Below are 14575 nucleotides of genomic sequence, written 5' to 3'. Positions count from 1 at the left end.
TAGAACATGTTTGCGATGAGATTGCCAAATTGGATTTAAAATAGGCTTGATCAAAAAGTGTCAGTATGGCAGTGAAGTGTACAGTACTAGAGATAGAAAATCTGGGTTTACCAGAATCCCACAGAGATCTACCTCGGATTCTGCGCGTTATATAACTATATTCCTCTTTCCCGATCTTTTAAATATTCCTCCGCCATTACTGCTGTGCACGGAGCAAGACCGCGCGTCTCAACATGGACGAATTGGAAATGGATCAGACACTTCCCATCGGATGCGGTCAGGTCACAGATTCAGCAAGTTAGATAATCTATTGCCATTATCAGTCCCTCCACCAACACCCACAGGATGTAGGGTATTTAAAAGGGGTAGAATAGTGGGTGTTTGAAGCTTTGAGATTTATGCGTGAATGGATTGAGCGAAAATCTAACTCAGATGGAGGGAAGGCCCAGGACATGCGGAACCATCCTTACAGTGCACCACTCACGATGGGAGGTCAGGGTTTGCTCAGGGAGCGGCGGATATGTGAACACGATGCAGATAGGAAGGGGTTGGGACGGGATAGATAGATGATCAACGGACGAACAGATGATGGCGGAAAATGAGAGATGATAAGTCTGCAATTCTATACTGCCAACCTGGAGTCCATCCTCATATCAGCCGTGACTATCTGGACTAGTGCAGCATCCACTGACAAGTTAGAAAAGCGTTCAACTGCAGTAAGGGAAAATATGAGGCAATCAGGCAGGAACTTGGAATCATAAATTGGGAACAGATGTTCTCCGGGAAATTTACAGAAGAAATGCAACAAATGTTCAGTGGATGTTTACGTGGAGTTCTGCATAGGTACATTCAAATGAGATAAGGAAAGGATGGTAAGGTACAGGAACCGAGGTGTACAAAGGCTGTTGTAAATCTAGTCAAGAAGAAAAGAAGAGCTTATGAAAGGTTCGAAAAACTAGGTAATGATAAAGATCTAGAAGATTATAAGGCTAGCAGGACGGAGCTTAAGAAAGGAATTAGGAGAGCCAGAAGGAGCCATAAAAACCAGAAAGCATTCTACAACGCAAGAGGATAAAACGTGAGAGAATAGGACCAATCAAGTGTGACAGTGGATAAGTGTGTATAGAACCGGCGGAGATGGCAGAGGTACTTCATGAGAACTTTGCTTCAGTATTCACTATGGGAAAGGATCTTGACCATTGTAGGGATGACTTACAGCGGACTGAAAAGCTGGAGCATGTAGATATTAAAAAAAAGATATGCTGGAGCTTTTGGAAAGCATCATGTTGGATAAGTCACCGGTACCGGACGAGATGTACCCCAGACTACTATGGGAGGCGAGGGTGTAGTGTTCCGATCCTCTGGTGATGAGATTTATTTCATCAATGGGGTTCTGGAGGATTGGAGGGTTGCAGATGTTGTTCATTATTCAAGAAAGGGAGTAGAGATAGCCCAACGAAATTATAGACTAGTGAGGCTTACTTCAGCGGTTGGTAAGTTGATGGAGAAGATCCTGAGACGCAGGATTTGTGAACATTTGGAGAAGCATAATATGATTAGGAGTAGTCAGCATGGCTTTGTCAGGAGCAGGTCGTGCCTTACGAGCCTGATTGAATTTTTTGAGGATTTGACTGAACATATTGATGAAGGAACAGCAGTAGATGGAGTGTATAATGGTTTCAGCAAAGCATTTAAAAAGATACCCCATGCAAGACGTATTGAGGAAGTAAGGAGGCATGTGATCCAAGGGGACATTGCTTTTGTGGATCCAGAAGGCAAAGTGTGGTTGTAGACGGGTCATATTCTGCATGGAGGTCGGTGAGCAGTGGTGTGCCTCAGGGATCTGTTCTGAATGACCTCGAGGGGGGAGTGGAGGAATAGGTTAGTAAATTCGCTGAGGACACACGGTGTTGTGGATAGTGTGGAGGGTTGTCAGAGGTTACAGCGGGACATTGATAGGATAAAAAAACTGGGGTAAGAAGTGGCAGAACGGAGTTCAACACAGATAAGTGTGAGGTGGTTCATACTGGTAGGTCAAATATGATGACAGAATAGAGTTTTAATGCTAAGACTCTTGGCAGTGTGTAGGATCAGCGGGATCTTAGGGTCCGAGTTCATAGGACACTCAAAGCTGCTGCGCAGTTGGCTTTATATTTAAGCAGGCACACGATGCATTGGTCTTCATCAATCGTGAGATTGAGTTTAGGAGCCCAGAGGTAATGTTACAACTATATAGGTCAGACCCCACTTGGAGTACTGTGCGCAGTTCTGGTCTCCTCACTACAAGAAGGATGTGGAAACCATAGAAAGGGTGCAGTGGAGATTTACAAGCTGTACCTGGTTTGGGGAGCATGCCTTATGAGAACAGGTTGAGTGTATTTGGCTTTTGTTTCCTTTGGAGAGACAGAGGATGAGAGGTGACCTGATAGAGGTGTATAAGATGATGAGAGGCATTGATCGTGTGGATAGTCAGAGGCTTTTTCCCAGGATGGAAATGGCCAGCATGAGAGGGCACTGTTTTAAGGTGCTTGGAAGTAGGTTCAGAAGAGATATCAGGGGCACGTTTTACGGAGAGAGTGGTGAGTGCGTGAAATGGGCTGCTGGCGACGGTGGTGGAGGCGGATACGATAGGGTCGTTTAAGAGATTCCTGGATAAGTACATGGAGCTTAGAAAATTAGAGGGCTATGGGTAAGCCTAGGTAATTTCTAAGGTAAGGATATTTTCGACACGTTTTGCGGGCCGAAGGGCCTGTAGTGTTCTGTTGGTTTTCGATGTTTCTGTTTCCGAAATCCAATATGTTTATTTACAAAATATATTTCCAGATCAAAGAGGTGGACAGGAAAAATCATTACAGCCACTACGCATCTTGGAAGTTGCCTTTTTCAGAAAGAAAATCCTTGTGGAGAACTTTATAGGACTATGAAAATAAACATTTCACGCCATCTTAAGAATCGTAAAACTTTTTTTCCCTGGGCAGTTAAATGATTCTGCGGATGTTGGAAATTAGGAGCAGCTGATACAAAATGCTGGAGGAACTTCTTAGGTCATGGAGAATCTATGGAAAGGAATAAACAGTCGCGTTTCGAGTCGAGAGCTTTCCATAGCGCCGGCCAGACCTGGTGACTTCCTCCAGCAGTTTGTTTGTGTTACTTCCCCAGGCTATGAATCTGATCAACCATTTGTAGTAACCCCGCATCCCCATCTCTTACCCAAATGACTGCAATGAATTGTAAATACTTTAAACCTCGTTTCATAATGTTGCGGACAATGTACATAGATGCTGTTATTTATATGTTTGTGCACATTTTATTCCATATACTGAATTTAATTTCTAACTTTAATTTTATATAATTATTCGTTATAATTCTTGAATTTTTTTTACATGTCACGCGAGCACACACAGCAAATTCCTAATGCATTGAACTGTATACGGTGAATAACATTGATTATTGATCCTTGAAGGTGGAGTACACAGAGATCGGCATTGATAAGCAGGGGCGGATAAGCCGTTTGAACTGACTTGACTGTAAGTCTGTGTCAGTCAGTTCAAGTTCGTCATGTTACTCGCTCCCAATTCATTCGACCCACAGAGAACAGCCGAATAAAGAGAGACCCACAGTAAACCGGCCGCTGATTTGGCTCTTTATTAACTGCTGTGGGATGGTGGTGGACTTTAGGAGATCTAGGCCTCATATGGAGCCAGTGATCATTAATGGAGAATGTGTGGAGCAGGTTAAGACCTACAAGTATCTGGGAGTACAGTTGGACGAGAAGCTAGACTGGACTGCCAACACAGATGCCTTGTGCAGGAAGGCACAGAGTCGACTGTACTTCCTTAGAAGGTTGGCGTCATTCAATGTCTGCAGTGAGATGCTGAAGATGTTCTATAGGTCAATTGTTGAGAGCGCCCTCTTCTTTGTGGTGGCGTGTTGGGGAGGAAGCATTAAGAAGAAGGACGCCTCACGTCTTAATAAGCTGATAAGGAAGGCGGGCTCTGTCGTGGGCAAAGTACTGGAGAGTTTAACATCGGTAGCTGAGCGAAGGGCGCTGAGTAGGCTACGGTCAATTATGGAAAACCCTGAACATCCTCTACATAGCACCATCCAGAGACAGAGAAGCAGTTTCAGCGACAGGATGAAGAGGTCAATACTCCCCAATGCCATTAGGCTTTACAATTCAACTGCCAGGACTTAAGAACTTTTTTTAAAGCTATTATTAATGCTTTTTGAGTTAGTGATTTAGATGCATATCATATTATTACTGAGTTAAGTATTGTATGTAATGAGTTTTTGCTACAACAAGTGTATGGGACATTGGAAAAAATGTTGAATTTCCCCATGGGGATGAATAAAGTATCTATCTATCTATCTATCTATCAATCACAATGCAGTCATCGTCGCCTGGTGAATCTTTCCTCACTCTACAAACAGTAGAAGTTCAAACACAGCATTTTCAGAAAACATTCTACATCGGATTACGCGTCGCAAACGATGGGTGATCAAAACATTTATTTCTGAAAATGTTAAACATTTTCCCAGAAACTGACATTTGCTACAGAATTACATTGCAGAAGGCCTCTGCACAGCCCAAGGGCAGGATTCACTGCAGTCGTGAGCTGCCACCCGGCGGGACCTCACTGCGCACAGGCTGACGAAGAGATGGTGTTGCGCAGCGGCGAGCTCAGCGAGCTGTGACTCACGCTGCAGGAATAGCTCGAGCCTTTGTTCCAGGCAGCGACGGGAACCCGCAGGTAACTGCTCAGCCTGTAGGTCTGGTCGTTGTCCGTGGACACGACGCCTGTCGTCACGCCACTGTCCGTCTCCATGCCATCCACGCTCCAGCGCCGCGCGACCAATCCAGGCTTAAAGCCGCTCACGAGGCAGGAAAGAGTAGCAGAACCCGAGCCAGTCTCCGCTGGGGAGGGAGGGAGCAGGAGGACCGAGGGCTTTCTGCTCTCGCTACCTGTGTGTGAGAAAGGTGGTGGGAGGAAGAGGAAAATATCATCATTAACGTGTGCATCTCCTGAACAGCGCCACCTACGAAGATACAGACAATCAGTGAAAGGTAGGGCTCAGAATGCGATCATTAGACCCATCGACAGACGCTATCATGGAATTATCACCCACCCCTCCGGGGTGGGATTGCGCCCTCGCGAGGTTACAGTTAGATATGTGTGTTATTCAGATTTTTTTTTTTGGTACCCGCCGCTCTCTCAGACGGTTAACTCCAGTCGAAACACCATCTCTGAGCAAAACTGTCCACACCGCGCTCGCAATCCATTTATTTACACGCATTTGATGCCGTCCTGCTGTTGTTGTCTTTGCTGAGGGATGTAGCTGGGGAGCAGGCGTGGTAGGGGGAAGACACCTACAAATCATCAAATCTAAATTCCATCTATTATGTGCTTATGGATGTTTCAGCTTAATCTGTTGATAGAGGGGAGCAGAGCGAGATTGGATTGGCAATGTGGATGTCGATATCTCGCCGTCCATTAAGGCAACACGAAGTGGCGAAGATACAGAAAGAGTCAGAGAGATGAGCGTTTTTCCTGTCTGACAGTTTCAGTGTCTGTTATTATCCTTCATTTTATTTGACAGTAATGACGCACTTCTCTGTCACAAAATGCAACAGCGTTGATTAATGCAAGTAAACATTTGGACGACTGATCTCTATTAAATTTAGGGCTGAGTGCGGGAGATGAGTTGTCGGGTTTTGGAATACGAGAAATGGATTAACGGGTTAAAAGACGGAAATTTCGAGTGCTGCCCTGCTGCTGCCTCTTGTGGGATGATTCAAACGTGGAAGTAATTCACACATTGAATAATAACGTTGTCCTGAGCATTTGAATGACCTACTGTGCCGAGCTGAGTGTGCGGATTCTGCCTTGAAGAGACAGGTCGATGCATCCGACAGTGTATAGAGCCAGCCAGCTGCACAACCGAAATAGTGATTTCTTCGGAAACGTAATTTGATATAGAACGAGAAGTTTACTTACTCTTTATCTCCAGGATCGTTCCCGGTCCATAGAAATAACCCACGCCACTTTCCCACACTCTGCAGTAATAGACGGCCGAGTCGCCGGGCTCCAAGTTGCCGATGGTCAGGATGTGACTGTTGGCGGAGGTGTCTCTGGACGGTTGGAAACGTTCGGTGATGCCGGGTCCTCTGTAAATGGTATTGCTTGCGCTATGATATATCACTCCCTCCGGTCTCTTCCCGGGACAATGTCGGTCCCAACGAAAACCGTAATTTCCAACGTTTCCGTTCTGTATTCGGCACTCTAAGCGGGCAGTCTGTCCCGCAGAGACAGGACCAGACACTGGGGTCTGATTGAGGACTGGGACCGCCAGCATACCTGCAATAAAACACAATAAATCAAACAGGTCACTTGCAGCCATCAGAAGTGTTATCCATCGCTGAAGACTCGCAGAAGAATGGCTTTAAAAGTTTCAACGAATTTCTTTGCAGAGAATTCGTACGTTAACAAACCCGCCTCTCACCTGGTAAATGGACCATTAGAGCCCACAGGAGATGCAGAACTGGCGACATTCCTTCGGTCAGCGAGCGTCCTAACATCCAACTGAACCGTGCGCTGTTGTGCAAACACCGGGAGCGGCTCCGGTTCTAGTGTTTGCAAACTGGACACTCCGGGCTCGTTATTAACCAGAGATGTTAATGAGTGGGTGGGGGCAGAGGCAGGATGGGAGCGGAGACTGACCACCTGTTCTCTGGTTTTAGCTTCATCCCTCCCCCTCCTGTATTCTCCTATCATGTCGGATCTCCCCCTCCCCTCCCACTTCAAATCTCTTACCTTCTCTTCTTTCGGTTAGCCCTGACGTAGGGTTTCGGGCCGAAACATCGACAGTGCTTCTTCCTATAGATGCAGTCTGGCCTGCTGCGTTCCACCAGCATTTTGTGTGTGTTGTTTGAATTTAAAGCATCTGCAGATTTCCTCGTGTCTGTGTTCTCTGGAATCTATTGTTTGCGAATTCCATGATCGTAAAAATATTAAACTCTACCTTCAAAATATTTTTGTCTAGCTATGTTATGTCAAAGATCCAAGGCAATCCGGTCTGATCAATATCTAGGATGGGGATTGTGTTGGACATGACATTAGACATTCGATTGACGGCTGCAGTTAGCAAGATGTAGCAGCTAATGTCGGTCTCAGCGAGCGACCAAGCCTACTCTCTGCAAAAAATCTTCAGAACAGACTTATGAATGTACTGACACAGTTCTTGCGTTTGAAAAACCATGTCATAAAAATGCTGTTACTTCCCTTTTGAGTCAGGATTTAAATAAAGCTGATCGCTAAAATTCATAAATCACAATCGACTCATAATCAAAGTTTAACTTCGATGAAAATTTATTATCAAGGTTTGTATATGCAACCATATACATTTTCTTGCAGGCATTCAAAGTAGAACAATGACATACAATAGAATCAATGAACAACTGCACAGAGAGACTGACAAACATTCAGTGTGCAAAAGAAAATAGAAAAACAAAGAATAATTTTCATTATAAATTTATTATATAATAATGATAACATGTTCGTAGAATCTTTGAAAGCGAGTAGAACAAAATTTGTAAAAGAATCGATGAAAATCTACACATAGGAGAGACAAGTCATCAACGCGCAATAGACAAACTAAGGGAATACAATAATAATAATAATTATTAAAAGAGGAAATTAAAAGACTTTGGCACAGGAACAAGGAGAACATTGACTCGATAGTATTTTCTACAAATGGTTTCATGTCAACGGCACTGCACAATCGCACGAAACAATTAAAGCTACTCAGTAATATCTTTGTAAATCATCAGAAAGCCACATTACTAAACAGCCTAGAATCGTCGGGTCTCTTGACGAAGGGCCTCGGCCCGAAACGTCGACTGTACTTCTTCCTATAGATGGTGCCTGGCCTGTTGCGTTCCACCAGCATTTTGTGTTTGTTGCTAGAGTCGTCGGAAATTATTTGGTAATTGACAAATGAGTATACTTCGCTGTGCCTCTACCTGAAGTATTACGAACGAGAGCTGGGAAAATTAGATGTAAAAAACAATAACAATAATAAATAAATATATAACGATAGTCCGATGACGGGGGAGGGAGAGAGAGAGAGAGAGAGAGGAGAGAGAGAGAGAGAGAGAGAGAGAGAGAGAGAGAGAGAGAGAGAGAGGAGAGAGAGAGAGAGAGAGAGAGATACAGATAGACTGATAGATTTCTAGAATCCTTGAAGTTGAGTCCATAGTTTGTGGAATCAGTTTAGTTTTGATTATAAGTGAAATTATCCACACTAGTAAATGGACCATTAGAGTCCATATACTACTATAAGATTCATTTTCTGTAGGTATTTAGAATAGAACAAAAACAATCGACGAGAATCAATAAAAAAAACTATACATAAACAAACAATGAGTAAAAGAAAGACAAATAATGCAAATTTAAAACCTGAGTTAATTAATTTATCATACTGAGAACTTGAGTGATTGAGACCTTGAATGTGTGGTGTAGGGACGGGTCACTAATGACAAAGAATGCATCACCTGTCCTAACAAAAACACTTCTGGGATCAGCTGCGGGATGGCATACGTACTCGTTTTTAACATGGAAGTTCACAACTCCAACAACTCCTGCATTGGCCCCACGATCACCACCCTGAAAACTATTGGCTCTTTGGACTTGCAGTATGAGCTTGTACAAAATGATTAAGGACATCTGTTGGCCTTTCGCTCTCTGGATCATTGCACCTCCCCTACCATTAAATGACACTGCAAGTAATAATTTTCCTAGGTTCCGCGTCTCTGCACTGCGTCTGTATGTATGTATTCCTCTTGTATCTGAAGATCCTTCAGATCCCTTCCTGAATATACTTAGCGACTGATCATCAAATTCACAGAAAAATAAAACAAAATTATTTCTGATTTCGGTCCGGATTGACACAAATTGTGTTATAATACACTGACACTTGATTCTAAATATCCCGACCAGGAAAACTATTAGCGCTGTATTCCTATAATTTCTGTCCTGTTGTTTCAGTTTGATGGCCTCTCGTTAAAAAAACAAACAGTCCCGGTCTGCTTTATTTCCTTTTATACGGAAATCAACAGTATTAATCATTGACATATTCGCTTCGTCAGTGATTTCACATATCCTGCCCGGGAAGATCCGACCCTCGCACTTGTATTTCAATTCTGATCATACCATCTCCCTTTATTTTTGCAGCAAGACATCCACCATGGACAGTCGCAAGCCCGTCTGCAAAAGGAGGAAGTTTGGACGCGTGTCTAGCAAACCCATCCCGTAAAAACCTAGAGCTACAGAAATGCCAAGAGAAGATCCAAAATGCTCATTCCTGAGAGAGGAAGGACGTTGGCCGAGAAGACGTATAAGGTCGTGTGGTGACTCTGGCGTGCTGCTGTCGGCAGCCTTTGCCCCAGTAGGGGTGATGGGGTGAGGAAGAAGCAGACATTATTGTTTAACGTTCAAGTACACATGAGCACACGCTAATATAAGCCTTTCTTCTATTGCTTGCATTATTGTATCTTCGTATTAACTTTAAGAGATCCGTATAAAAGCAAACAAGCCTTGGGTTTGTCATAATCTGGTGGCAGGAGGGGGTGTTGGGTCGTGGGGTTGAGCGCCCACTACATATGAAGTGGTCCTAATGGTGTTCGTGTGAAATACCCGCTGACCACCAAGTTTAGACTCTGGACTTCACGGGATGGTTAACTGCTAAGCGCGCCGTGAGCGTTTCAACTTACAGGATATTCTAATACTCTATTAATCCAATGCTTCACTATTGGTTATTAAGAGATAAAGGCGGCCTGCTGGCACCTTTAACACATTTGCTTTGGCCAGATATGACTCGTTAGCTGTGGTTGCCAGCTGATCTACGAGAAGGAACCTCTGATCTCAAACTTCCACTGCCTTGCGACAATACCCACACGTAGGGGAAGACTTTGGGAGAAAACCCTGAGGAAATATCTCAAGCTGGAGTCCCTCAGTCAGTCCTATGTTGAGTTCAACACTGACTGGCAACTCCTGCAACGCCACTGGCGCCAAACTCTATAGGCTGCATAGAGAGAGGGAGCCTGCTGTATGGGGAACAGCTGGCTCTGTATATCATACTGTCCTGGCTTGTGTATACAACTTAGACAACTAGGCCGAGTCGAACTCGAACAGGGTAGAACCTCAGAAGATGCAGGCTCAAGATTTTTCAAATCTGAACCCTCACTATTGATTAGGAATACACAATGCTATTCTATCTGCAAAAGTAGATGATCTTCTATTTAGCTGCATGTCTATAACTCGGCCGGACTACGAAATTCATCCTTATCTAACCTTTCCGAAACGCCGTAAAAAGCAAATAAATTTGTGTAATCACAGATAGGTCCATCATACGCAGCTCCGTCATTTAAGCATGTAATATAAATTGTGAACAGCAAGAAGTATCAAAGTGATAATAAATACATAAGTAAATAAATAATACAGAGAAAATGGTTAATGGTGACTGTTTTATCGTGATACACGCCAGTTCTCGTAAAAGTTAACGTCATAGTAAATTTATTAAGAAAGTGCATGTTTGTCACTTTAATGCCACCTTGCGATCCATCAGTTCAGAGTTGAGGTCGGCGAAGTTGTCTACATTGGTTCAGAAACCTGATGTTTGCAGGGTAATAACTCTTTCTGAACCTGGTGCTGTGAGATCTGAGGCTCCTTCGTGTACCTCTTGCTCGATGGCAGCAGCGATAAAAGAGCATGGCCTGGTTGGCAGATTATTGTGGATGAAGAAGTTAAGGGATACCGGGAAGGCAGAAGAGTGAGGTTGAAATGGATATCAACGATGATTAAATGATTATGAGACGCAGAAGTGTGAGTGGAGAAAATGGTCAAATTCCACTCCTATTAGCTTTTGTTTGATATAAATGGAGCAACAGCTTTTGCTAAATTTTAATAAAATCTTCTGTTTATGCGGGATATTCACTAATTTCCAACTATTTTACTGTGTCTTTTGTGAGTCCACCCGAATAATCACACAGGTTGCTACTTTCATAAATCGCACCAGTTCAGGCCTATTTTATTGCCGTGTCACAAGTACCTTGTTAGCCCGTTAGCATTATATTAGCGCATTGCCGGTGAATATGCCAGATTGCCGCCTGATGAACTCAACTCTCTTTCATCTCTCTCTACTTCCCATCCACTCGCTCTTTCCTCTCAACCTCTCAACCCAACTTTTCTATATCTCAGGCCCTTCTCCCTTTCTTTCTTTTTCAACAACCCCCACCCTACCACTCTCTGTTCTTTGCTTATCAGTTTATTGACAATCAATAAATTCTCTTTAGCGGAGTTCCGCTTCTCACTTACTTAGCCACCGCCAAAATTATCTTCCTCAATCTGCTCTCACCCGTTATTGTTTCATTTGTACAATTTGCTACGCGCCTCTTCTCCGTCCTTCAGTAACATTGCATGTAAATGTTTTTTTCTGACCAGTTAAGATCTAAAAGGACGGACACATTTGGCTGGGAAGCCGATTAGAAATATATTCGTTATCGATGTATATTTATATACCTAAACCAGCCAGAGGGGAGTGAATATGAGGATGTTGTAGCCATATTGTGACCTGGAGGCTGAATCCCTGATTGCAGTGAAGGAAGAGATTGGCAAGTTATTGATTGTTCAAGGTTACAGGGAGACGGCAGGGCAAAGTGACTGAGAAAATAAATGATGGAATGACGGAGGACGCCTGATAAGACGATTGGCCTAATCTATTCCTGCATCTTATCGTCTAACGGTAAGAAGACCACAATACTTCTTCAGTTACATATTTATTGAAGTGCAGCAAATCCATCTGCTCATGTACCATATCTTCTGGTTCACACGTTTTATTGTGTATTCTATTTCAGGAACCAAGCAGATTTATGGGATATAATTTGACTATCAGAAACCTAGAGAAGCTTTTGTTGATTTGTTTTTCACTCTCCGAGATGCCAGGTCATCACTTCAGTATTGATAAACATTAAAATAACTAGTGTGTTTCTCAGCAAAGTGGGGATCGTAGAAGCTTGGGAAGGTGCAGAAAAAGGGAAGTTGTATCTGAGGGTCCAAAGTGGGTTGTTTGAACTGATATGCGGGCTTGAAGAGCGAAAGTCGACCCCTGCTGTTCTATATCTTTGTCTCAGTGAAGCTGGTTCGGAGACACGAACGGGGTTTGGGGGAGCAATGATCTGAGATCTTAAATCATTCCGTGATGAACTCGGACAGCTGCCTGTTCCCCCAAAGCAGACCATGAGACACTGCTCAGTCCAATTAACCCAGCGCTGACGATGGTTCACAGAGTCTGTCAGCCTGTGTCTGTGAGTGACACTGATGCAGATGTGAACTCCGTCATATCCCCATGGGGACCGGGCGATGTTTGCACAGCCGTTATTTAGCTACAGTTAAACAAATTGATGCTGTTTCTGTCTTGTTTGTTAAACGGTGCAGGTGGTGCGGTCACTGGGTCCCACTAAGGGAGGAAAAGAGCCGGGTGGTTAATTTAAAATCACTAAAGTATTTTCCATTGAAAAATTGCAATCAGTGGCAAAGTCTCAGACTTAAGTTGAATATCTAAGATGTTAATATTTTCAAAGTTTTCTTCCAAAAGTCATATTAAATATTCTTTAAACTCGATAAACGTTCTAAAAAAACAAATGCGTGTGTCCATGAGTGTGTGTGTGTGTGTATGTGTGTGTGTGAGTGAGAGAGAGAGAGAGAGAGAGAGAGAGAGAGAGAGAGAGAGAGAGAGAGAGAGAGAGAGAGAGAGAGAGAGAGAGAGAGAGAGAGAAAGCGGACAGTCGGATTGAGCTGCGTGTCCAGAGAAACTCTCGGAGGCCAGACAGATTGGAGTTGAGGGCTCGCAGTCTGTCTCAGTCCTTGAAACTAAACGCAGCGTACTATGGCCCTTCAAATGAACATGAGGACATTCGTCTTAACACAGCCATTGCTATTTACTGAAATGGACCATTTCTTTCATCGCAAACACTTGTACTAAGTACAATAAGAGACGGAAGAAATCAGTGAAATTTCTTAAAGTGATTACTGTCCATCCTCATAACCGGTGAACAACCCAGCGGTGGCTCCTGGAATCCGCTTGTCTTTCAATAAGTTCATGACCGAGGGTCGCTGCAGAACCGCTTGGCTTTATTCTCATTTCCTTGGAATCTCTCAGTGTCCAAGCACCTATCGATTCCCGTCTGCAACTTTGTCGCGATTAAATATCAGCAGATCTCTGGGAGGGACATCGTATGTACTCTGTTAGTTCATTCAGTATCCGGACTTTAAACGCATTTGCCTCTCATTTTTCTTAACTGCAAAGACATGGGAGCATCCCTCTCAGTATTTGTTCACGGGTCAACCCTCTCATCCAGAGAACACAGTCTCTATAGCCAGTCTAAGATTTCATACAAAAAACAGACCTGCTTATCGTACACAGAGAGTCTAACCTCGGGCCAGTGGAGAGGCAGCAGGCACTCGACACTTCTGAAATCGCACCTCCGTGCAAAAGGCCAAACTTTTCTTCCTTGCTGCTTCCTTCACCTAATGTCAAATTAATGTCTGATGAGCCAGCAAAGAATAACTCCGTGGCGGTGGCCGGGGTGGAGGGTGGGGATGGGAGAACATTTGGGAATAAATTTGATTCATTCTTTTTAACACTGCTTCTGCTGTTAACTGAAATGCACAATTTCATTTATCACAAACACTTGCACGAGTTACCATAAGAGAAAGAAGAAAGCACAGTAACTCTTCCACTCAGACCGTACAGTATTAGATCATAGGATATAGGAGCCATAATCGGCCGCTCGGCTCATTTAGTCTGCTCCACAGTTTCATCATGGCTGATCTACCAGCAACATTCAATGTAAATGTATTATCGAAGTGGATATATGGCACAATATACAACCCTTGGATTCATTTTCTAGCGCGAAATCTCCATATATCCAATAACCATAAAAGAATCAATCATTACCCCTCTCAACCCCATTCTCCTGCCCTTTCCCCGTAACTTTTGACGCCTTTACTAATCAACAACCTGTCAACCTCCCTTTTAAATATTATATATCCAATAGCATCCACAACGGACTGTGGCAATTAAAAATGTTAATACTATCTTCATACGATGAGGAAGATAAAACTGTCATTTTATGGAAAGGAAGCTTGCTTATTTCGGTGCAGAACGGGCTTTTTGAAATGAACATTAAACAACGAATTCCTTGACAATTTGTTTTAACTGTTCTGAACCATCCTCAGAATAGCTCGTGATAATAACTAAAACTGTTGTAATCAGCGTTTGAAATGTGTAGCTCCTCCATCAGAAAATATTTACTGTATTTAAACACTTTCAAATCTTCGGAAGAATCCATGAAACACCGTGATATGATTCAAAATGATTTCATCAATATGTGATTAGATTTCATAAACTGAAACATAGAATACTGATTTAACGAATTTCAGGCCATAAACACGAAATTCTGGAAATCCAGACGAACACACACAGAATGCTGGAACAACTCAGTCGATGAAGCAGTATC

General features: G+C 43.3%; 1 protein-coding gene across 1 annotated transcript; it reads right to left on the bottom strand.

Annotated features, from left to right (window-relative positions):
- Positions 1-4382: 4382 nt before the first annotated feature.
- LOC140735163 (immunoglobulin lambda-1 light chain-like) lies at positions 4383-6623 on the bottom strand. Its single transcript, XM_073059953.1, has 3 exons — positions 6502-6623; positions 5997-6356; positions 4383-4963 (listed from the first exon to the last, which is right to left on the bottom strand). The coding sequence occupies exons 1-3, from the start codon at positions 6575-6577 to the stop codon at positions 4635-4637; spliced, it is 765 nt and encodes a 254-aa protein (XP_072916054.1). The 5' UTR covers positions 6578-6623; the 3' UTR covers positions 4383-4634.
- Positions 6624-14575: the final 7952 nt, after the last annotated feature.

The sequence above is a fragment of the Hemitrygon akajei genome, chromosome 11 (assembly GCF_048418815.1).
Source record: "Hemitrygon akajei chromosome 11, sHemAka1.3, whole genome shotgun sequence".
Classification (NCBI taxonomy): Eukaryota; Metazoa; Chordata; class Chondrichthyes; order Myliobatiformes; family Dasyatidae; genus Hemitrygon; species Hemitrygon akajei.
The sequence above is the reverse complement of the archived record's forward strand: the minus strand, read 5'-3'. Positions and strand labels throughout refer to the sequence as shown.

Coding starts and splice junctions, on each gene's coding strand:
- LOC140735163 (XM_073059953.1), bottom strand. CDS start 6,577: ATGTTAGGACGCTCGCTGACCGAAGGAATGTCGCCAGTTCTGCATCTC. Junction 6,357..6,501: donor TCTAATGGTCCATTTACCAG/GTGAGAGGCGGG, acceptor GTTTTATTGCAG/GTATGCTGGCGGTCCCAGTC. Junction 4,964..5,996: donor AACGATCCTGGAGATAAAGA/GTAAGTAAACTT, acceptor TCTCACACACAG/GTAGCGAGAGCAGAAAGCCC.